Here is a 26027-nt window from a genome sequence, read left to right as displayed (position 1 = left end):
TTTTTGTAGATAGGGGCTTGAAACTCCTACTGTATGGTTGTCAGATAGGCTTCATCTGGTGGTGTGATTTTCGTTAAAATTTTATGACTTTTAAGGGGCGTTTCCCCCTATTTTCTAAAATAAGGCATATTTTCTCAGACGCTTAACTTTTGATGGGTAAGTCTAAACTTTATGAAACTTAATATATTTAAAATCAGCATTAAAATGCGATTCTTTTGATGTAACTATTATTATAAAAATTCCGTTTTTTAGAGTTTTGGTCACTATTGAGCCGGGTCGCTCCTTACAACAGTTCATTACCACGATCTGAATGATCAAGCTCCCTTAATTCAATAATCATCCTTCATGGGATAAAGAAATTCAATTAATGGAAATCTGTCTTTAAGCACTTGCTGTCTTAAATTTGGTGGGCTTGTGACTTAAAAAAATTAACTCCCCTTGATATTTTTATGGCACTTGGTATTAACCAAGTGTCATATAGCGATCGCTAATTCTGTCGTTCTGTGTCTGTCCCGGTTTTGCTACTTAAGGCACTTCCATGTAAGCTAGGACGATTAAATTTGGCAGGTGTATCAGGGACTGGACCAGATTAAATCAGAAATTGTCTTTTTCCCGATTTGACCATATGGGTGGGGGAGTGGGGGCCCTTTAATTTGGAGAAAATACAAAAAATGAAGAATTTTTAACTTACGAACAGGTGATGGGATCTTAATTAAATTTGATATTTGGAAGGATATTGTGTTTCAGAGCTCTTATTTTAAATACCGGCTGGATCTGGTGACATTGGGGGGAGTTGGGGGGGGGGGCCTAAAATCTTGGATAGCGCTTAGAGTGGAGGGATCGGGACGAAACTTGGTGCTGAAAATAATCATAAGTCCTAGATACGTGAGTGACATAACCGGAACGGATCCGATCTCTTCAGGGAAGTTGGGGGAGGAGGGTTAATTCTGAAAAATAAAAAAAGAGGTGTTTTTAACTTACGAAGGAGTGGTCGGATCTTAATGAAATTTGATGTTTAGAAGGATATCGTGTCTCAGAGCTCTTATTTGAAATCCCGACCGGATCCGGTGAAGGGGAATTTGCGGGGCGGAACCTAAAATCTTGGAAAACGCTTAGAGTGGAGGGATCGGGATGAAACTTGGTGGGAAAATAAGCACAAGTCCTAGATATGGAATTGAAATAAACGGTCATTGGGGGGGGGGGGCTGGAAATCTTGGAAAACGCTTGTAGCGGAGAGATCAGGATGAAACTTGGTGGAAAGAATAAGCAAAAGTCCAAGATAGGTGAATGACATTACCGTACCGGATTTGCTCCCTTTGGTGGAGTTGGGGGGGGGAGCAATTCGGAAAAATTTGAAATTAATGAGGTATTGTTACATACGAACGGGTGATCAGATCTTAATGAAATTTGATATCTAGAAGGATCTTGTGCTTTAGAACTCTCATTTTAAATTCTGACCAGATCCGGTGAGATTGGAGGGGGAAACCAGAATTCTTGGAGAACGCAAAAATCGAGGTATCTTACAAATAGGTGATCGGATCTGAATAAAACTTGATATGTAGAAGAAGCTTGATTATTAGAATTATGCAGTTGCATTTATATGCAACTACAATATTTTGATGCTATTGTCTTTCTTTCAGCAAAAGCTTTATTTTTATGAGGTGACGCCTGGGATTGGATTGGTGTGTCCTTTTCAAGCACAATACCGATATCATTCTCACCTGAGTCATTAGAGTCACTTCTCAAAAGAAATGAAGTTTCTTCGAGCAGTCTTGGAGTTGCAGGGGGGCCATCAAGAAAAGACAAATAAGGATGGCAGGGGGGCCATCACATAGACAAATAAGAGAAGCCTTTGGTAAGTGATATCTGAAAAGGGCTGGTAGATTCAGAAGAAAACGTATATTTTGGTGTTGCTGGAATGGAATGATTGAATTGATACAATCCGGAGCAGCATGCATATCTAATAAATTGAAATGGAGATAAAGATCCTTCGTTCTTATAAATATGTTTCTTTTTGCCCCTTATTATGCTTTTCTAATTTTTTCCTTCTAACCTGACCAATCTAGTCAATATCCATTTGGAAGGATCATAACTGTTAAGAAAACAAATTTCTCTTTATTAAACCGAAGTCGCTAAGAAACATGACTAATCAGGAATGGTGAATAATGGAGTGAATGAAAAAACTGAAAATTGATAATTGATAATTCTAACTTTATTTTTTGAATACTTTCAAATTTGAAATACGGCCACTGTTGAAATATGGGGGATATATCACAATACAATATTATACAATCTTTGACAATACTTTGACTTATCTTGTATCTTTACTTAGATAGTGCTGACCAAAACTCACAGAATCGTATGAAAATGTCACAAATATCACACATATTACAAATATCACAGAAGTATATATAGCAGTTGAAAAACAAATTCAAAGTAACAACCAACAGTTGTCACCAAAACTCATAACCATCAGTAGCAGAATTTTCTAGTTGTAGTTTTGAGTTTTTTTTTCAACTGCTATATATGGTTCTGTGATATCTGTAATATGTATCAGATATCATTGATGTTTGTATATGGTTCAGTTAGTTTTGTTCACAACTAACATTTGCGATTTTGAATTTGTTTTTCAACTTCTATATATAGTTCTGTTATATTTAAATGTTTAATCAATCTTGTATTTTGAGTCCATAGGGGAAGGCGAAGTAGGTACCTGGAAAATTTGAAGTAATGCGACTAAACTTTTTTTTTCCAGAGGGAAAAGTAAAGAATTAGGGGCATTGTAATTGTGTTTATATTGTCCTTTATATATATACTACCTTATTTCTGCCCTTGGATAGATGATAGACCATCAACAAGTGAAAGTAGTCATTTTATAAGCATAGACACCATTAGGACGGGGGACAGGAGGATACCTTCCCCTAAATAGAGACTTGGGTGAATACACACTCAACCCTATGTACACAAAATTAATTATAGAAAATATTGATATTGATTACTTTAAAACTTTTAGATATTTAGCAGTTTGAAGGACCCTTTATTTTTGTTCTGTTTAGTTCTTTGCTTATTGTTATTCGTATTAAACTTTTTAATTCAATCCAATGCATTGGATATCGCAAATATAAGACAACTTTATATCTTTTTTTGATATCACAAAAAAAAGACTAATTAGTTTACATTAGTTACAATCCTTGAGACAGGGATTACCTTTGAAGATCAGGTCATCATGCATTGAGAGATCTTTGCAAATACTCCAGTATTGGACTATGGTGTTTGGGCATTGTCTCTTGTTGTCAGGCCCTGTTTATCTTTCCTACAAACTAGTTTCACCTTAGTACATGATTGCTTATAAGAGATTGCTGTTGACTGAGATGGGTACTTTTGAAACATTTTATGAGCTTTTCTTTTTGCCTGAATGGCAGCCCTACACTTGTCATTCCACCAGTTCTTGGGTCTTTTGGAGTCATTTTAAAAATGCAACTTTTACACTTGAACCAGTTCTTGGGTCTTTTGGAGTCATTTTAAAAATGCCACTTCGTCATTGGTGTTGCCAATTTAGCTGACTCCAGCAGGATTGATTTCAAGTTAGACTCAATTGCATCAATATCAGAATTGGAAGAAACAAAGGACAAGTCTACTTCCTATAATATCTAATAAAAAGGGGCCATTTGCCTTTGGAGCTATTAAATGCAGGTATCTGGAGTTTGGAAGTATAGTATAAAACTTGAAATTATGTAAGAATTGCTGAATGATCAGATTGCAGAGACAACACCTTTACCATATGAACTAGATCATAATATGAAGAAGGACCCAGAAGAAAATCTATAGTTGAGGAAGAGTCAGAAACTTGATATGTATGTTAAGGGTTCAAGGGTTCTTTTAATATAACCAATATATACAAAATACTAGGTAACTCTAGGCTGAGAGTATAGCTCGATTGCAATTGAGCTATCTTTAAGCAACACTAAATATGCACAAAAATTAAAAATAAATAGTTCTCTTAACCAATCTTGGCAGAAATAAATAAAAAACAAATCCCGTGACGTACGATACCATTTCCATCCTCCGCACATCATTTTGAGACACAATTAATTTTACAACATACATCCTTTAAAAAAAACAACCTCCAGATATATAGAAGAATCTAATGTCTCAGATGCTCCATTTTCAACTCAAATCGGATCTGGGGCCATAGAGGGTTGGAGAGGGGAAGCAGAAATCTTGGAAACCGGAAATCTTGGAAAACGCTTAAGATTGGAGAGATTGGGATGAAACTTGATGGAAGAATAAGCACAAGTTATAGATACGAGATTGACATAATTGGTACGGATCCGTTTTCTTTGGGGGGGAGGGACTGGGAGTTGTTAATTTGGAAAATTTAGAAAAATTGAGGAATTATTAACTTAAGAACGGGTGACAGGATCTTAATGAAATTTGATGTTTAGAAGGAACTCATGTCTCAGAGCTCTTATTTAAAATCCTGACCAGATCTGTTGACATTGGGGGGAGTTGGTGGGGGAAACCGGAAATCCTGGAAAACGCTTATAAATGTCGTAGATACTTGTTGACGTAACCGGACTGGATCCGCTCTCTTTGGTGGAGTTAGGTGGTGGGGTTCACTGTTTTGGCGAGTTTTGTGCTTCTGGACGTGCTAGGACTATGCAAATTGGTAGGTGTGTCAGGGAGCTGCACAAATTGACTTGATAAAGTTGTTTCCCCCGTTTGGACCATCTGGGGGGCTGAAGGGAGAGAAAAAATTAGAAAAATTGAGGTTTTTTTTAACTTAAGAACGGGTGACCGGATCTTAATGAAATTTGATATTTAGAAGGAACTCATGTCTCAGAGCTCTATTTTAAATCCCGACCGACATGACTTTCCTTTTAAAGCAATCGATTCTTACAATTTTGCTAGAGCTCATACCATATGAGCTCTTGGGTCTTCCGACCTCGTCACAAGTGCCATATGAGCTCTTAGCTCTTGTTATGTTAATAAAAATAAAAAAAATCTGGTGAATGTTTTGATTTAATCAAATCTTAAAGCCAAAAATTATATATTTTTTTTATTCCAAAATAATTATTTAACCTGTTTTGGGTTTGCATTCTAGATTGCTATACTTGAGATTGTTGTTGTGGGGTATCAAAAAATAGAGCAAAAAATTTTCTATTCAACAATCAGAAACTTATTTCTATAATTTATACTTCATGGCTGCAGTCCCTTCAAACACTTTACATAGTTGTGTTCCGAAGTCAAAAATTCCCCTTAAAAAACTAGATACAGCTGTAATCGGAGCGTGTGATAATGCATAAATTGCATCAAGGGACTAACCACTCAGATTGTTCAGGAGCCATTCAGAGTCTAGAGAATAAGTAGCGTATAGACATTAAACTGCCAGTTAAGAAATGCATCTAAAAAATTATATTGTATAAATAGTTACAAGAAAAATTGCTAAGGATAGCCTGCGCCTAATTGTAATTTTGAGTGAGAAACCCCTTAAGCTCAACCTTCTTGTGTTTGTTTAGTTGAAGCGACGAAGAAAACTGATACCTTTGTATTTGACCGAGTTGCCGCCTAAGAAAAAGAATTTACTAGAGAGTAAAATTCTTGGACTTCGGCGAGGCCTTAAGATAGTTCCTGGAAAGCCTCGTCATAGTCATAGCATCTTCTTCTTTTTTGCCTAGTTAACAAATGCAAATACTGAAATCAGAGAACAACTTACAGAAATTGCCATTACTTTTGAAACAGAAGATCAGCCAAAAAAAGTAGTACTTCAGAAAAAATTTTTACGGTGTTCTTACCAAAAACCATATTCCAAAGAAAAAGTTTGAAAAGGGCTTGCAAATTACTACGTTTTCGCATCAAATTCTGGCTGAAAAACGCAAGCTAATATTTGTAGCAAGCGGGGGAGCGAAAGGAAATCTTCTTCTGCAATCAACATAAATGTTACGATCCTCACAAAACAATTTCGTCTGGCTCAAATTTGTGATACTGTACGTATTCAAATCCCTGATACAACCTTGGTCGCACACATAACTGAAATGTTTTAGTGGTTGTTATTAGAATAGAAGGCTCCGACTTCTATAAGCTTGAACACGAAAATGGTACCCTCAAGCAGGTTTACACACGTAATCAGTTTGTAATTTGTAGAGAAAAGTTACTTTCTATGGGTGAGATTTGATTTTTAGGAAATTTCACTTGAGAGAAGCGGCTGCAGCTAATTCGAGAAGATCCTCCCAGAACCCCTCTCCCCTCCCACATTTTTTCCAACTCACAAATTTTTGTTTCCCGCGCCTCTCCCTAAAGAAATAACCCCCTTCGAACGAAACTTCTGGCTACGGTCTTGCTTTTGTTTCTTATTTTTGAGACGCTCCTCTTTGATGGCGTTCTTGGCCAGCATAGCTCGTTAATCTAAAATTTTCAATTTTTTTGTGGCAAAATAATATTGAATTTTAGCGCTTTTTCTGTTCATCATGAAAATGAATATAAAGGTTAACAGACGATTAGTAGAGAATTTAACGCAACACCTACGTTTATTTCTCTGATCACAAAACATGCGACATATGTTGTTACTAATATTATTACTACTACTAATCGACTTCCTTGCCAAGCAGCAGTGCCTGTTCCTGAATTTTAGTCGATTGCCCGTAAGGTGTGGAGTGTGAACACAATTTTATTCCTGCTTTTGTAAATGGTATTATTCCATGAGCGTAATTGGGTCATGCAGCATTTTAACTTGTGTGAATTTAATGTCGAATTGACAGAATAGATTAGTTTTTCTCAAATTGAAAAAAAGATCCGGTTTTATTTGAATTAAAAATTTATCACAGCCGTGCGTGTCTTACACAGCTTTTTACGCTTCTCCTCCACCCCACTCTGTTCGAAACGCCACCTCTTACTACTACTGTGACCAATACTACAATTAAGGCTAAGGGTGTGAAGGTGAAAACCTTATCCTTAACCTTCAAATATTCAACCTTCAAACCTTGAAATATGCAGGGGATTTTGGAAAAAATCAAAACACGTTGTTTGCATGCAGGTTGTCAATTCAAGCAAATTTCTCCAGCGTAAAATTCTCATTGAAAAACTAAATTCCTGGAAGCTTCCCTTATCATCGAAAATTATCCCCGTGGAAAATCCCACCAGCAGATAACTCCACTTCATCTCCCGAGAAATATGTGCATACTTCCCAATAATAAATACTATATGTAAACAATGGGGAAATTTTGTAGTAGTTTTTGACAGAAATAATATTTAGGTGGCGACACTGACACCGATAGAACTATTTTAGAGTCACTATTATTCCTCAGCTTCCTAATAACAGCTTCCTTATAGCTAAGGAAGCTATTATAATAATAGCTTCTATAATGTCGCTTCTTACCTGCAGTTCAAAAGCTTGATATTTTTATTTAAATAAAAATAAACTCGAGCGACGATCAGTCACAAAGTGTGATATACAGATACCTTTATTTTTGAGGCGGTCACATAGGATATATAAGAGTCAGTGATCATTGTACCTCATAATTTTCAATTACTTCCTCCGCTTTTCTAGAACATACCTTCGAAAGCTTGGCTTTCAAATCCCGGAATTTTTCAACCAATAAAGACACTTCAGTGGCTCTATCTAACTGCTCCCTTGCCAATGCACTTGCAAGTCTCTTATAGGGTAAAATTACAGTTTGAATGAACGGGGAATTCTTAAAATTTGAATGTGTTAAATTAAAGAAAAAATAGAAAATCAATAGGACTGGAAACAGTAACAGAAATCTTAATTTTTCATCGGTTCTAGTTTCTTTCTTGTTTTCTTTTCTTTTATATAGATAGATTTTTTTTTTCATCCAAAACATATAAATTAAACAAAGAATTTACTATTAACGGCCACTCTTAAGACAAAAGAGTCCTGACTGTGGCCGCAATTCTAACCACCATGAATCTGCTAAATCATTTCTTCAAATGATTTTGAAGAAAGGAAAAAAAATCTTTGGGGGGGGGGGGTAAAAAAAAATAATTAATATTAAATACTAAATAAATAAATACCCTTTCCTCTTATCACACTTCTCTCCTTTTTAAAAAATGGAATTTAACCGTTCTCTTGAATGATGCCAGACTTACTGCCGCTCTGACCGATTCTGGAAGGTCATTCCAGACGCTAACACCTATGTTCCTGAGAACAAATCCTGCTCTCGTTGTATTTCTTCTCTCGTGAGTCAAATCCTCCAAATTCCGGGTAAAATAAGGGTGATAAAACGAGTTAGTTTTAAGAAAATCATAAAAGTACTCAGGGCTTACCTTATTTACACTTTGAAAAACAAAATCAATATATCGAAGCAATATGACTTGGCTTCGGTATATAAAAGTCAATATGACTATGCTTTCGTAATAAACTTTCACGTTCGAAGGAAGCCGTCAGTGTCACACATTTCACTATTTTAAAGCCTGAACTTCATAGAGGACCGAATATTAATTTGGTTTTTTATGGCACTTGGAATTAACCAAGTGACATATATCAATCGCCAATTCTGTCGGTCTGTCTGTCGGTCCCGGTTTTGCTACTTTAGGCACTTCCAGGTAAGCTAGGACGATGAAATTTGGCAAGCGTATCAGGGACCGGACCAGATTAAATTAGAAATAGTCGTTTTCCCGATTTGACCATCTGGGGGGGGAGTTGGGGGCCGGTTAATTCGCAAAAAATAGAAAAAATTAAGTATTTTTAACTTGTGAGCGGGTGATTGGATCTTAATGAAATTTGATGTTTGGAATGATATTGTGTCTCAGAGCTCTTATTTTAAATCCCGACCGGATCTGATGACATTGGGGGGAGTTGGAGGGGGGAAACCCCTCCACTCTCTTTACTACTACTACTATGAAGAACTCACCGCAGCACCAAGCCACTGGAGTCCAACACAGCTACGCACGCTCCTCTATCCCAATTTATTCAGAGCCTCCCTCTTTACACCCTCCCAGGAAGTTTCTATTCCCTTTTAATCTTTCTTTATGACATCCTCCCACCTCAACTGCGGACAACCGGGTTTCTGTTTAGCCCTAGACAGTTGGCCGAAAAGGACAATTTTTGGTAATCTGTCATCCTTCACCCGCAGAACGTGCCCTAGCTATATCTACCTTTCTCTCATTACAGCCCTAGAAAGCAGCGGTATTTACCTACGATATTTGCACCACCTACTGTTTGAAATACGGTCTGTCAGAGGGTTTCATTATTTTATTTATAATGATTTATTTACGTTTTAAGCATGACTTTTTTTTCGCTACTTCTGCTGCCCTTTGGTTTAAATTAGTTCTGTACTTATTTTTAAAAAACTTCTTTTGTTGAAACTTCTTCTGTTTGTTAAGTTAAAAAAAATTAGTTTCTGTAAGTTTTGTTGATATTTATTTTTATTGATGAATAAAAGCAAAAAGATTTTGGGTTGCTCTTCATATTCTGGACAACATTTTGCTAGGAATTCTAAAAATAGCTATATTATAGAACTACAAATGGTTGGGTACGGGTACTAGTATTTTAAAAAATGTGAACAATTTTTGGGGGGTGAAGCTGTTCCGTCGTATCTACTGTTACAACCTTTGATATAGACGAATAATGATCAACCACTTCGTTGTAGTAATTTTTTGTGTGTGTTATATTTTGCTTTAATAGCTTGTCTGTTTACATAGATGGATTTTGAGCTAGTATATTAGTTAATATAGTTCCAATTTGTTGTAAAAAAAAAAGGAGATGAAGAATCCCTGTCAAGATTTGTTTCCAGTTGCGATTCCCTTGGTTCTGAAACTTTTATTGAGGTGTCTTCACAGCCTGAAATTTTAATGAGATCAAAAAAGAGATCACACTAAGAATATAATACACTAATAACACACACTTTCACACTAAGAATCAATACAACCATTTTTTTTCAAACATTCTTTGTCGCTGATGAGCTCCCTTCGGTCAACAAATCAAAATTTAGTATCTACTTGTCCTTTCCGTCCAATATTCCCTCAGTTTCAGCTAGGTCGCTTAAGGCGTTAATCTATACCATTAACCGTATATGAACTATTGAAGACGTCTCATTCTGATATCCTGGATGGAGATAGTGTCATTTGATTTAGCTCAACATCACCTTCAATATTTAAAGAAAGTTTCAAATATCTTAGCCGATCCTGCCGTCTTGCAGATGAATCATTTTGACACCCTGGATGCATACAGTTCACCGATTTAGTTCAATATCCCCATCGGCATTCCCTCGAGACAGTGTTTTTTTTATTTAGTTTAACATTTCTCTCAACTTTCGGTGAAAGTTCCCTCCTGAATTAGTTCAATATACCTCTCGATATTCACTCGAAATTTTTACTTCATACTGTTAGTTGTTCCTGAAATATTACAAATGCGCCCCTTTTTTTACCTTTATGTTCACATTTGCTTTTGACTTGTTGTACAATGTTTGTTTATTCCCTGAAAGTTTCTACTGTGGTCCATGGAACTTCCTGAGATACTGTCAATATGTCTTTTTGGCAACCTTGATGCACGTAGTGCGTTTTGATTTTGATCAGTACCATCTGTACAATTATCTGAAAGTCGCCTTAATACCCTAAGAAGTTGCTGAGATATTTTTGATATGCCCTTTTTTCAACCTGAATGCAGGTAGTATCTTATCGTTGAATTCAATTTGCTCTCTGATCATTCCTTGAAAGTTAAACTTGATATCAAAAGCTGTTCGTGACATGTTGCGGGTACTGTCTTTTGACAATTTGTTCGGGATTTATCGAAGGTTTCAGTTTTATACTTTAAGCAATTCTTGTTATATTATATCAACTTTAAGCGATTCTTGTTATATTATATTAACTTTAAGCGATTCTTGTTATATTATAGGTTCATCATTTTGACGAAATAAATGCACATAGTGTCTTTCGATTTAGTTTAGAATCCTCCCCCAGCATCCTCTGAAAGCGTCTACTAAATACTCTTAGCCGCTCTTGATATTTTGCAGACGCACCCTTTCGACTACTTAGGTGTATATAGTATACTTTGATTTTGTTCGACACCCTCCTCACCAATGATTGAAGGTTTCAACTTAATACCCTTAGAAATTACTAAGATATTGGAGATGTGCTCTTTTGACTACATGGATGCACATATATTCTTATGATTCAGTTCGATTTTCTTCTCAACCTTCTCCTAAACTTAAAACCCCTAGCTGCTCAGTTATTGTATCCTAGCCATTTTGACAATCATGATATTAGTCTACTTTTAGTCTACTTTCATGTTAAATTCCTGGTCTGACATGTTGAGAGCCAAAATAATTGGACAATATCAACACGGTAGCTCCCGAAAATGTCTGGGACAGCACTGCAACGCAACTGTGACCATGACTGGGGTCTCATTCGGAACCGGTTTTAGACTGATTGGAAACCAGTAACATCTGGTTTGCCTCGTGGGTTGGACCTCACTTCCTCAAGGCCATGGTCACACAACAGTTGCATGTGCAATCAGTTAGCAATTCTAGTCTCAAAACAGTTGTCCCGTGGTCGCTGGGCCTTAGTCGCTCCTGGGCCGTTCTTGATAGTGCAAATGCGTCTTCCTTACGACCTTGCTACACGTAGTACACCTTCCTGACTCTCATACAGTTCAGCACCCTTCTCACCATCCCCGAAGACCTGACTAAATTTGATTTCAAAGGATTTCAAAAAAAGGGGTACCAGAATTGATAATAAGTAAAATACGCTTAGCTACATATATATATTTATATATATATATATATATATATATATATATATATATATATATATATATATATATATATATATATATATATATATATATATATATATATATATATATATATATATATATATATATATATATATATATGTATAATATATTAGTTCTTCATTACTTTTTTGATGGTTTTATCTTCGTGGGGCTCTTAGAAAATGTAAATTTTTTAAATCATACCTTATCTACCCATGAAAGTTTTTGCCCAGAAAAATTTTTTTCCGCCAAAAACTAATTCATGCTACCCCCGCCCCTCCTTAGGTAGTGCTCATTTTCACATTTAGCTTTTCTCTTGTATTGACTAATTCAGTTTTAAGGAACACATTTGTATCTGTGCTTTTCCTATATCAAAATGTTCCAGGAAAGTCTAAAAGGATTTGTTAGTAGCAAGCATAATTACATGTGAAGAAAAAAGGTCTTGACCAGACATCGCAACCATCTCGAAGTTTTCGCTCTTGTAATGTATTTAGCCTGTCTTCAAAATTTATCCTTTTATAAATTTTTTAGTTCGGAAAACATATTGTCTATTGTGTGCAAATGATTGACTTTTCTTTTCTTTTTTAGATAATGAAGTCATCCGGATCATACGATTGAGGGTAGGCACATCCAGTAAATAGAAAAAATGCCATTACGTAGTTCAACTACACTTTCAACAGCAGACCTCAACTCCTTTGTTCCCCAAAATGTACTCGGGTCATCCGGATCATGAGCTGGTGATAAAACAACAATCTTTAATGACTGACATAAACACGATTCTTGGACAACTTGCAAACACAATTCTACAGGCATCTTAATGCCAACAAATGATAAATAACGAAGAACAGAAAAATCTAGAAATTTCAACAAACATTTTAACTCTCTGCATAAGCCTGTTCTCTGTTGCATTCGTCCTTTTGTGTATAGACGCTTATTTTTACAATAAAAAGACAGTGCAGCAGAACTGGTTTCCTATAATTTTAAAGTTTAAATAAAAAAAAACAAGGGTTCTAAACCTCAAGTTAAATAGAATCTCAGTAAAATTCGCGTATATTTGTTTTTGCTCCCCTTTTTATATTTTACTAAAAAAATAGAACCCTTAAAAAAAATTTAATCAATTTTCTTTTTTGCTCATCCTTAACCTAACGAATTTACTGCTCATTGAAGCTGTGCAATTATGTGGCCTCTGCTCCTGCCAAAGAACCTCTTCCTGACTCAACATACAACAACATTTTTTTATTTTATATTTTAATATAAATTTAATCAATAAAATATTGTTTCTTTGTATTCTTGCAAACTGCTTGTTGTTCTTAGAGCTAGGGATAGTTCATAGGGACGGAGTACAAGATAGAGAAAATTAAAATAAATGCATAACTATGTTTATCAAAACGATTAATGAAGAGCACTTACTATACACGAACAACTATTGTATACTTTCAAATTTTAAGCACCCCCTTTTTAGAAGGGGATGCCATGGAGGAAAAATGATTTTGTGGTTATGTTTCAAAAACAGTTTCGACAGACCTATTTCTGGGTCCGCCATTTTATATTTGCGGATTAATGTTAAACTTAAAAAATGCAGCCAAGACTTTTTTATATATAGAGTGAACCTGATAAAAGTAGGAAAGGGGATCTTGCTTGTCCAAAAACCCCAATGCCAGGGTTTACTGTATCTATATGCTTACTAATGGCGAAGTAATAGTAATTATAAAATGAATAAATAATTCATTCTTTCAAATATAGTGGCCATCGGGTAAAGAATAATTTCAATTGAAAATATATTGCGTATTCATTGAAGAGCCAATGCTATTAATTGTTTTGAGGAGTTAAATGAGGGTTGCACAACTCATATTAATGGCCTTTTCCGTTTCTTTTTGTGCTGGATTTCTTCATTCAATTTAGTCTGTTTGGTTTAAGATTGTTAACTTAGAGGATTCGACTTATGCCCGCTCTGATCTCTAAAATTATGTCTTTTCTTTCGCGAAAATGCATCGTTTTCATGCATTGAATTTTTAAATCAAATAACTGTGTATACAGTACTTTTGCGTTGACGATAGCTTCTGGTCTATGTATGAGCATCCTAACCCCAAAAAACTTCTGGGCGTTTTCATGAGTATCTAGGCTTGTATGAGAAGCCTAGAGGAAACTTTTAAGAACCTAATAAAATTATTGAAGAAGAATTTTTATCGTCCTTCAAAAGAACTATGCAGTAAGGTCGTGGAAATATGGCATATATTTTATGACATTTTCCAAAATGTTGAAGATTAGCAAAAAATATATAAAACGCCTTTTAAACCGTCGATTGTTGAAAAGACGTTATACTTTTGACTGTGGGGGAGACCTGTACTTAACGCTTTAGGTCTGTAAAACTCGTTGATTGTAAATCGAAAGTAACTCTAGAACAAAAGAGGTTATAGTATTAAGCGTTAATTATTTATAGCATAAGAGCAATAGCATTTTTCATAAGCTTGCTATATGAGTGGGATTGAATATTAAACCTATTCAAATTTTTGGAATAGACCCTAAAACTCTTATTTAAAGATGCAAATCAGTGTTGTCAGCTATGTCATACCACATCTGAAAACTTATAAAATTATTGAAAAAACTTAACTCGAGTATAGAATATGAAAAATATATTCTTAAGAATGTCGAAATTTTAGTTATTTTAGAAACACTGCATAGAGGTCAGAATCGAAATCCTACGGGCAAAACAGTAAAATTCTACGGTTGAATCATAGGGTTTCATTGTCACGTGAGACATCCGACATCGTTTATTGCTTGATAGCCAATGATTAACGCAAGGGTGGGGAATAAGTGCATGGGAAAATTTTTTCAAGACAGTGGAATTCAATTCAGTGGATATTTATTCAATCCAGTGGATATTATAAGCGCCTGAAAGAAAATGTAAAATAAGTTACTATCGTAATGCTTTTTTAGAGGATTAACTCTTAATGTGAGACAAGTCTATATTCAATCATCTTATTGGTACATGCGCAGTTAGTGAATGCTCTATGTTTACTTAGTAATTCAATAATAAGACTTAAAACCAGTGAAAGTCGTGAAACCAATGCCAAATTTCCACCGTGCAGGCGTAGTATTTCAGCCCCCCCCCCCAATAAAAAAAAATATTATTAATCTATACCAACTTGCTTCGTTTTAGCTTATACTAGAATCTAATTAGCAGAAAAATCACAAAAATTCTATTACGGATAAACCAAAACATGTTGACCATGCTGAAAAAACACATGCTTACCAGGTGTGGAAAAAAAGTCACTATGCTCTTTGGGAAACAAGTTCTTTCTGCTGTTGTAACTGAAAATAAGCTTTTTTTTTTCTTTTGTTGTCCTGTTTCCTTGCATTGTCTTACTTTGCCAGCTTGGTCTCCGAGCTTATTTAAGAAAACGTTCTAGTATGTTGCTTTAAAAATCTAACCCAAAATACTACTCGAACCTTATTAGAAACTATATAGGATTAATCAAAATGTAGCTCATGCTTGGTATACAAAATATTTTGTTGCTAAACTCCAATTCAGCTCAGGTTCGTTTTGATGGAAATTGGCATTAGGGCATTGTCAATAGTCCTTATCGAATTTACTTGTTTATACCAAGCATTTTATTTCTGCCACATAAGTGCAATAACTACCTTTGAATTTGTTAACTTTTAATGAAAGCCACTTTTGTGCCCTATTGTATATTTTTTACTAGCTTATGTAATAGAGCATTTGAAAATCTTCAATGACAATGTGGGACTAAAAGACCTAAAAAAGGTTGTGGAATTGGGAGAAAAACAACAATCTAATTTATATTAACAAATGAAAAGGATTAATTTAAATGTCTCTTAGCTTACGGATATAAATTTTAGGCTCTTGCATTTCAATTTTTAGGATAGCAATTTGTATTCTGCCTTCTGAATGTTACTATAGCATTCGGCTTGATTTTTGGCTGCTTATTTGACAACCTCATTCAGTCAATTCTCCATTGATTTAATCAAAGTTAACTGACCCTCAATCCTTTTGGAGTATTGGCCATGAAAAAATATTACAATCATCCCTACTAATCTTTTTTTTTTGTAAGTATAACAATTATAATTTAGTTTTACGAAGAAAACAGAATAGGGTAAAATTCTAGTCCATTGACTTCTTGCTATCTTGGAAAGTTGTTGGGCTAGAGAATTGAAACTTTCAGGGATAGGTCTACAGGCTGAAGTATATCCTGGGAAGGTATTTAAAGTACCCACCTCCACTCCTCCCTCTAGAGGACCCTGAAATTTGCCTGTATGACAGGGCTATACCTATTGAAATTTTGACAAAACAACATTTTACCTTAATTTTCAGTTACTAGTTGCCTTTTCTCTGCCCTTACTTCTGAAAATACAATTCCTGTTATTTAAATAGAATTTTGAGCCATATCAACATGTTTTTTCAAAATTTAGGAAATGTAGCCTATTTGCATATCTTTAAAACCTTAGCCTATAAAATGGAATTGAGCAAAGTTATGAAGCTGAAAACAATTTTGCTGTACTTCAATTAAGCAGAAGATCTATTTTGCAAGGTTTCACTTTTAAAACACACATATTTTTAAAGGTCATCAAAGGTCAGGGCCCTCTAGAGGGAGAAAGAGTAGAGGTAGTTTCTTCAAAATACCTCCCCAGGACATACTTTAGTCTGTAGATTCATCCCTGAAAGTATCTTTGCACATCAGGGGAGGGGGTGGAGGTAAAACATAGCATATAATAAATACTTAACCTACCATTACTGTATTGTTTTGTTTTTTCAAAGATCTGCAAATAGGTGTACATTCCCTAAATCTAGTTAAAGAGAAATCACCAGTGCAACAGCACAAACACATAAAAACAAGAGCTAAGAGCTCATATGGCACTTGTGACGAGGCGAGAAGAGCTAAGAGCCAAGAGATCATATGGTATGAGCTCTAACAAAATTCTATGAATCAATAGATTGATTTAAAAAGGAAAATAAGAGGCTTAATGCCGGTTAGGATTTAAAATAAGAGCTCTCAGTCACGATGTCCTTCTAAATATCAAAATTCATTAAGATCCGATCACCCACTCGTAAGTTATAAATACCTAATTTTTTCTAATTTTTCCTCTCCCTTAAGCCCCCCAGATGGTCGAATCTTGGAAAACGATTTTATCAAGTCAAATTGTGCAGGTCCCTGACACGCCTATCAATTTTCATCGTCCTAGCACGTCCAGAAGCATCAAACTTGCCAAATCACTGAACCCCTCCCCTCAACTCTCCCAAAGAGCGAATCCAGTACGATTCTGTCAATCACGTATCAAGGAGATTTGTTTATTCTATCCATCAAGCTTCATCCCAATTCCTCCACTCCAAGTGTTTTTCCAATATTTCCCCCTCCAGCTCCCCCAATGTCAAAAGATCTCGTCAGGATTTGAAATAAGAGCTCTGAGACATGAATTCCTTCTAAAAATCAAATTTCTATAATATCCGATCAGCTATTCGTAAGATAAAAATATCCCAATTTTCACGTTTTCCAAGAATTCCGGTTTCCCCCTCCAACTCCCCCCAATGTCACAGGATATGGTCGGACTTTAAAATTAGAACTTCAAAGCACAAGGTCCTTCTAAATATCAAATTTCATTAAGATCTGGTCACCCTTTCGTAAGTTACAAATACCTCAATTTTCAAAATTACCCCCCCCCCCTAATTCCACCAAAGAGAGTAGATCCGGTCCTGTTATGTCAGTCACGTATCTTGGACAGGTTTCTATTCTTCCCATCTAGTTTCTTCCTGATCTCACCGCTTTAAGTATTTTCTAAGATTTCTGGTCCCCCCCCCCCCCAATTCCGCTTGATCCGGTTGAGATTTAAAATAAGAGATCTGAGTTACGAGGTCCTTCTAAATATGAAGTTTCATGAAGATCCGATCACTCCTTCGTAAGTTAAAAATACGTCATTTTCTTTTATTTTTCAGAATTAACCCCCCCCCCCCAATAGATCGGATCCGTTCCGGATCCGAGTGGGTGATCGGATCTTAATGAATTTTGATATTTAGAAGGACATCGTGACTGAGAGCTCTTATCGCATCTTTGGATTCATAGAATTTTGTTAGAGCTCATACCATATGATCTCTTGGCTCTTAGCTCTTCTCGCCTCGTCACAAGTGCCATATGAGCTCTTAGCTCTTGTTTTTATGTGTTTGTGCTGTTGCACTGGTGATTTCTCTTTAACTAGATTTAGGGAATGTACACCTATTTGCAGATCTTTGAAAAAATAGCAATGGTTGGTTACGTATTTAATATATGCTATGCTTTACCTCCACCCCTCTGATGTGCAAATATACAGCCCAAATTTGTTTCTAAACTATTAAAGATTTGTTATGACCCCATATTTAGGTCATTTTTAAGAGTTCAAAAAGGTCATTTTTAAGAGGTCAAAAAGTGCTTAAATCTGAATTTCCGGTAGAAGCAATTATTATATTTGTAAAGAACATTAAAAAAAAGCATTGAGTGGCATATTGGTGGCGTTCTTGATAGGTGGCAAGTGGCGTTCTTGATAGTGCAAATGCGTCTTTCTTACGACCTTGTTACACGTAGTACACCTTCCTGACTCTCATGCAATTCACCACCCTTCTCACCATCCCCCAAGACCTGACTAAATTTGATTTCAAAGGATTTCAAAAAAAGGGGTATCAGAATTGATAATAAGTAAAATACGCTTAGATACAAATATATATATATATATATATATATATATATATATATATATATATATATATATATATATATATATATATATATATATATATATACATAGAAAATTTAAATTTTTTAAATCACACCTTATCTACCCATGAAAGTTTTTGCCCAGAAATTTTTTTTTCCGCCAAAAGCTAATCCATGCTACCCCCGCCCCTCCTTAGGTAGTACTCATTTTCACATTTAGCATTTCTTTTGTATTGACTAATTCAGTTTTAAGGAACACATTTGTATCTGTGCTTTTCCTATATCACAAAATGTTCCAGGAAAGTCTAAAAGGATTTGTTAATAGCAAGCATAATTACATGTGAAGAAAAAAGGTCTTGACCAGACTTCGCAACCATCTTGAGGTTTTCGCTCTTGTAATGTATTTAGCCAGTCTTCAAAATTCATCCTTTTATAATTTTTTTAGTTTGGAAAAACATATTGTCTATTGTCTGCAAATGATTGTCTTTCCTTTTCTATTCTAGATAATGAAGTAGCTGGGCAGTAAATTTCGGAACTGTATAAGCCTGTTCTCTGCTGCATTCGTCTTTTTGTGTATAGACGCTTATTTTTAAATAAAAAGGCAGTGCAGCAGAACTGGTTTCTTATAATTTTAAAGTTTAAATAAAAAAAACAAGGGTTCTAAACTTCAAGTTAAATGGAATCTCAGTAAAATTCGCTTATATTTTTTTTGCTCCCCTTTTTATATTCTACTAAAAAAATAGAACCCTTAAAAAATTTTTAATCAATTTTCTTTTTTGCTCATCCTTCACCTAACGAATTTACTGCTCATTGAAGCTGTGCAATTATGTGGCCTCTGCTCCTGCCAAAGAACCTCTTCCTGACTCAACATAAAAGAATATTTTTTTATTTTATATTTTAATATAAATTTAATCAATAAAATATTGTTTCTTTGTATTCTTGCAAACTGCTTGTTGTTCTTAGAGCTAGGGATAGTTCATAGGGACGGAGTACAAGATAGAGAAAATTAAAATAAATACATAACTATGTTTATCAAAACAATTAATGAAGAGCACTTACTATACACGAACAACTATTGTATACTTTCAACTTTAAGCATCCCCTTTTAAGAAGGGGATGCCATGAAGGAAAAGTGATATTGTGGTTATGTTTCGAAAACAGTTTCGACAGACCTATTTTGGGCCCGCCATTTTATATTTGCGGATTAATGCTAAACTTAAAAAATGTAGCTAGGATTTGTATAATTAACCTGATAAAAGTAGGAAAGGGGATCTTGCTTGTCCAAAAACCCCAATGCCAGGGTTTATTGTATCTATATGCTTATCTTACTGTATCTTTACTGTATCTTACTAATAAGTAAGATACGCTTAGCTACATATATATATATATATATATATATATATATATATATATATATATATATATATATATATATATATATATATATATATATATATATATATATATATATATATATATATATATATATATATATATATATATATATATATATATATATATATATATATATATATATATATATATATATTATATATATATATATATATATATATATATATATATATATATATATATATTATATATATATATATATATATATATATATATATATATATATATATATATATATATATATATATATATATATATATATATATATATATATATATATATATATATATATATATATATATATATATATATATATATTGTATAATATATTAGTTCTTCATCACTTTTTTGATGGTTTTATCTTCGTGGGACTCTTAGAAAATGTAATTTTTTTAAATCACACCTTATCTACCCATGAAAGTTTTTGCCCAGAAAATTTCTTTTCCGCCAAAAACTAATCCATGCTACCCCCGCCCCTCCTTAGGTAGTGCTCATTTTCACATTTAGCATTTCTCTTGTATTGACTAATTTAGTTTTAAGGAACACATTTGGATCTGTGATTTTCCTATATCACAAAATGTTCCAGGAAAGTCTATAAGGATTTGTTAATAGCAAGCATACTTATATGTGAAGAAAAAAGGTCTTAACCAGACATCGCAACCATCTTGAGGTTATCGCTCTTGTAATGTATTTAGCCAGTCTTCAAAATTTATCCTTTTATAAATTTTTTAGTTCGGAAAAACATATTGTCTATTGTCTGCAAATGATTGACTTTCCTTTTCTTTTCTAGATAATGAAGTAGCTGGGCTGTAAATTTTGGAACTTTCTGTATAAGCCTGTTCTCTGTTGCATTCGTCTTTTTATGTATAGACGCTTATTTTTACATAAAAAGACAGTGCAGCAGAACTGGTTTCTTATAATTTTAAAGTTCAAATAAAAAAAACAAGGGTTCTAAACCTCAAATAAATAGAATCTCAGTAAAATTCGCGTATATTCTTTTTTGCTCCCCTTTTTATATTTTACTAAAAAAAATAAAACCCTCAAAAAAATTTTAATTAATTTTCTTTTTTGCTCATCCTTCACCTAACGAATTTACTGCTCATTGAAGCTGTGCAATTATGTGGCCTCTGCTCCTGCCAAAGAACCTCTTCCTGGCTCAACATACCACAACATTGTTTTATTTTATATTTTAATATAAATTTAATCAATAAAATATTGTTTCTTTATATTCTCGCAAACTGCTTGTTCTTCTTAGATTTAGGGATAGTTCATAGGGACGGAGTACAAGATAGAGAAAATTAAAATAAATACATAACTATGTTTATCAAAATAATTAATGAAGAGCATTTATTATACACGAACAACTATTGTATACTTTCAACTTTAAGCATCCCCTTTTAAGAAGCGGATGCCATGGAGGAAAAGTGATTTTGTGGTTATGTTTCAAAAACAGTTTCGACAGACCTATTTCTGGTCCCGCCATTTTATATTTGCGGATTAATGCTATAACTTAAAAGATGTAGCTAGGACTTTTTTATATATAGAGTGAACCTGATAAAAGTAGGAAAGGGGATCTTGCTTGTCCAAAAACCCCAATGCTAGGGTTTACTGTATCTATATGCTCACTAATGGCGAAGTAATAATAATTATAAAATGACTAAAATAATTCCTTCTTTCAAATATATTGGCCAGCGGGGAAAGAATAATTTCAATTGAAAATATATTGCGTATTCATTGAAGAGCCAATGCCACTAATTGTTTTAGGGAGTTAAATGAGGGTTGCACTACTCATATTAATGGCCTTTTCCGTTTCTTTTTGTGCTGGATTTCTACATTCAATGTAGGCTGTTTGGTTTAAGATTGTTAGCTTAGTGGATTCGACATATGCCTGCTCTGATCTCTAAAATTGTGTCTTTTCTTTCGCAAAAATGCATCGTTTTCATGCATTGAATTTTTAAATGAAATAACAGTGTATACAGTACTTTTGCGTTGACGACAGCTTCTGGTCTATGGGTGAGCATCCTAACCCCAAAAAACCTTTGGGCGTTTTCATGAGTATCTAGGCTTGTATGAGAAGCCTAGAGGACACTTTTAAGAACCGAATAAAATTATTGAAGAAGAATTTTGATTTTTCAAAAGAACTATGCAGTAAGCTCGTGGAAATACGACATATATTTTATGACATTTTCCAAAATGTTGAAGATTAGCAAAAAATATATAAAACGCCTTTTAAACCGTCGATTGTTGAAAAGACGTTATACTTTTGACTGTGGGGAAGACCTGTTCTTAACGCTATCGGTCGGTAAAACTCGTGAAAATTTTGTTATAATAGATTTTGAGTTGATTGTAAATCGAAAGTAACTCTAGAACAAAAGAGGTTATAGCATTAAGCGTTAATTATTTTTAGCATAAGTGCAATAGCATTTTTCATAAGCTTGCTATATGAGTGGGATTGAATATTAAGCCTATTCCAATTTTCGGAATAGACCCTAAAACTCTTACTTAAAGATGCAAATCAGTGTTGTCAGCTAAGTCATACCACATCTGAAATCTTATACAATTATTGAAAAAACTTAACTCGTGTATAGAATATGAAAAATGGATTCTTAAGAATGTCGAAATTTTAGTTATTTTAGAAACACTGCTTAGAGGTCAGAATCGAAATCCTACGAGCAAAACAGTAACATTCTACGGTTGAATCATAGGGTTTCAATGTCACGTGACACATCCGATATCGTTTATTGCTTGATAGCAAATGATTAACTTAGGGGTGGGGAATAAGTGCATGCATGGTAAGTGCAAACAACACTACTTAGGAACAGTAGGGATATTTTTCCAAGACAGTTGACTTCAATTCAGTGGATATTTATTCAATCCAGTAGATATTATAAGCGCCTGAAAAAAAATGTAGAATAATTTACTATCGCAATGATTATTTAGAGGATTAACTCTTAATGTGAGACAAGTCTATATTCAATCATCTTATTGGTGCATGCGCAGTTAGTGAATGCTCTATGTTTACTTAGTAATTCAATAATAAAACTTAAAACCAGTGAAAGTCGTGCAACCAATGCCAAATTTCCACCGTGCAGGCTTAGTATTTCAGCCCCCCCCCCCAATAAAAAAAAATATTATTAATCTATACCAACTTGCTTCGTTTTAGCTTATACTAGAATCTAATTAGCAGAAAAATCACAAAAATTCTATTACGGATAAACCAAAACATGTTGACCATGCTGAAAAAACACATGCTTACCAGGTGTGGAAAAAAAGTCACTATGCTCTTTGGGAAACAAGTTCTTTCTGCTGTTGTAATTGAAAATACCCTTTATAACAATTTTTTTGCCGATTCGAGATATAAGGCTCAACCCCTTTTCATAGATTGTTGGCAACAGTAGTATTTTTTTAGTAATGACTTTAGTGCAATCAGGCTGTCTAAACATAGGAATTGACTATCCCTTGTGAGGTGTTTCTTTACCTACCGTAACGGTGATACTAGTATATAGCTAGTAAGAATGGTGGGTACTCAGAAGAATATCCATTGACACCCTGTTATATCTCTAGAAGCCGTATTATTAATCCTTTGGAGGAGTATAAACAGCTCTCTATGAGCTCTGCAGAACACGGGCATTCATTTTTGGGAACAAGCTTTGTGTAAAATTTGCAGAGAAGTATAATTGAGATGGATGGCATTGTGTCCATAGAAGGTATAATTTCACCATGCTTTCTTGCCCAGAAGGTTACGTCAAAACAGCGTCGATCTGAAAACACTGTCAATTAGTCCAATCTGTTTTAATGTATTGCACCTTGCATACGGTAAAGCCCTGCTTGTCCCAAAATGTGGTCATGATAAAAGTTGAAAAAATCAAAAAGAAAGTGTTCTCCACTAATATTTAATTTTTGCACTCTAATGCATTTTAAATTACATAAGCCGATTTTTTTTTTATGTTGACACGATTATTACCTGCCCTTTAAATGAAAATGGTTAATGGCCTCTTTTAAATTATATTATTGAAAACAGGAAGTTTTGCATAAAAAGCAAAAAGTTCAAACCAAAAAGTAAAATCCAAAAGATTTTGCATAAACTCTTAGTTTGAGCAAAATAATTTTGAAAAATCAAGCAGAAATCCATAAGCGAAGGAAACTTAAAATGAAGAAAAATAAAAATAGTGAATGAAAGCAAGCTTAGAATGAACTTAAGTTGCCGTAAGTAAGGGTGGTGATGTCTAGTGTGGGCTAATCAACAAAAAACTTCAAAAATCTTCAGAAAAACCGGTAATTTAAGGCATTACTTAAAGTTTATTTTAGCTCTTTCGATGCAAGTTTCGAGTAGGGACCATAAGAGTGATCGATAAAACCCAGCAGATTAAATACGATTTTACGTTTTATTCTGACACAATCTTCTTATATTAGCTGTCTTACAAAACAAAATTGAGTCTTCGTCAGTATGGATAAATACACTGTGTCAACTAGAATTTCCCTGTGGACATTGAGATTGGCTAAGCCATTTAGCCTACTTTCAGACATCACGTTTCTTAGGTATGTCTTGATTCTCCAAAGTGTAAAAGGAGCGCTCTGTTGGGCTGGTCGATACAGGTATAGTGATGAAAATATTAAGTAAGATATGGATGTTCGGAGAGATTGCTTTGCCACAACTATTTAGATAATCAGTAGCATTGACATGGTCTGCCTTGTTCCGTTAGAGAAATTTTTGCCAAATTTTTCTTTCTGCCATCAAAACGGTTAAGGATTTGTTTTCCAAATCTTCTTCATAAATTTCGATCAACTTCAGAAATGGCTCTTTCATCTCTTTACTTTCTTCACTATTCTGTGGATAAGTGTGAAGCAAACAGTGAAACCCTTTAAAAATATTCTTGTGCTTTAAGAGACGTTCTTCTATAAAGTTTTATACTTTCAATCCAGAAGATGAATAAGTTAATTCTGTAAAATTGTTCTGTGCTTTCGGCTGAGACATTTCTTCTGTGTATCTGCCTGTCTACAATCCTTGTAACACTAATTGTAGTTCCATTCAATTTGGCCATTTTTGTGCGTCTTGAAACAAGACTGAAAACTCTTGATCAACTTTCTTTCTTAGTGACTTCAGACTATGAAGTGCACAGTCAGTATTGTTCAAAGCAGCTCAGAGATCTGCATCACTTGACTGTAACTTTTGACACAATATCAAAGTCTAGCTGTATAGCTTTTCTGCTCATACTAGAGCCAAAGTTCCATTCAATTCGGTCAAAGAACATAAAATCAGTGAAAAATAGAATGTTAAACTTTATTTTGCGGTGGTGGGAGGGAAGGTGTCAGCACGCCATAAGTTGAACACCTTATGAATCGTGCATGCTGTTTCAATATCTCTGGTGGGGTGTTCATATTGCTGATGAACGGGTTCTCTTTAGCAACACGTAGTGAGAGCCAATTCAAGTTTTGTTGCACTTCCTTTTTTTAGCTCTTTAATGTTAACAATGTTTGATATAGCAACAGCGTCCTTGACTGATACCTAGTGCTTTGCTCAGTCTTTGACAAAATTTTTTAAGACCTAATACTGCTCTATCTTGATATGTCCATAGAACTTGCTATGGTAACAACCTCTTATCATCCTTATCTTAGCTAAACCAGACTCGAATCATGCCTCGTCATTTCAAACGAATTTTTGTTAAGAAATAACAAGCGATTCGCGAACTTCTGTGGAATCATTGCTTTGAAAAAAAGGTTTTAATCAAATAAGCGGTATCTAATCAAAGAAACTCTGGAGATATCATTAAGTTTGAAATGAGAAATTTAATGAGTTGGAAGTGATTGGAGGCCGACCAGCCCTTTTGTTCTATCTCCACCGTTTTAACCTTTGGAGACGTTTGATCAAAATTCTAAGATATCCATTTATTCTAAAATTGTCGAAGAGTCAAATTAATTTGCTTTCTAGGATGGTATTAATCACAAAGCTCATGAGAAACGGGTCACACATAAAATAACTTGCTAACCATGTATATTTGTTCTTTAAATAGAAAAGGTTTGGATTTGACCTCTCTCGTTTAGTTTTGGGATTTTTACCATATTTGAACTTTTTTTTTCTGAACTAAGTATTTACAGTATACATTACAATATAATCCTACTCTGATCTTGTCAAGTGCCTGACAAAAGGCTGTTTAGAAGGGCAGTCCAGTAGACGTGAAAAA

At 34.4% G+C, this 26027-nt stretch overlaps 1 protein-coding gene across 2 annotated transcripts in view; it reads left to right on the top strand.

Moving 5' to 3' along the window:
• LOC136035760 (mitochondrial carrier homolog 2-like) overlaps positions 1 to 19342 on the top strand; it is a 449695-nt gene extending 430353 nt beyond the window's left edge. Inside the window, exon 5 of one of the 2 annotated variants that reach the window (XM_065717749.1) lies at positions 18936 to 19342. In XM_065717749.1, coding sequence (XP_065573821.1) covers positions 18936 to 18939 — 4 coding nt within the window. In that variant the 3' untranslated portion in view covers positions 18940 to 19342. Of the gene's footprint in view, positions 1 to 12319; positions 13019 to 18935 lie in introns of those variants that run through there. The other variant, XM_065717755.1, reaches the window with a different exon arrangement.
• The last annotated feature ends 6685 nt before the right edge of the window (positions 19343 to 26027 follow it).

Source organism: Artemia franciscana, chromosome 2 (genome assembly GCF_032884065.1).
Source record: "Artemia franciscana chromosome 2, ASM3288406v1, whole genome shotgun sequence".
Lineage (NCBI taxonomy): Eukaryota > Metazoa > Arthropoda > Branchiopoda > Anostraca > Artemiidae > Artemia > Artemia franciscana.
Note: the sequence above shows the minus strand (reverse complement) of the source record. Positions and strands in the feature narration are given on the sequence as shown.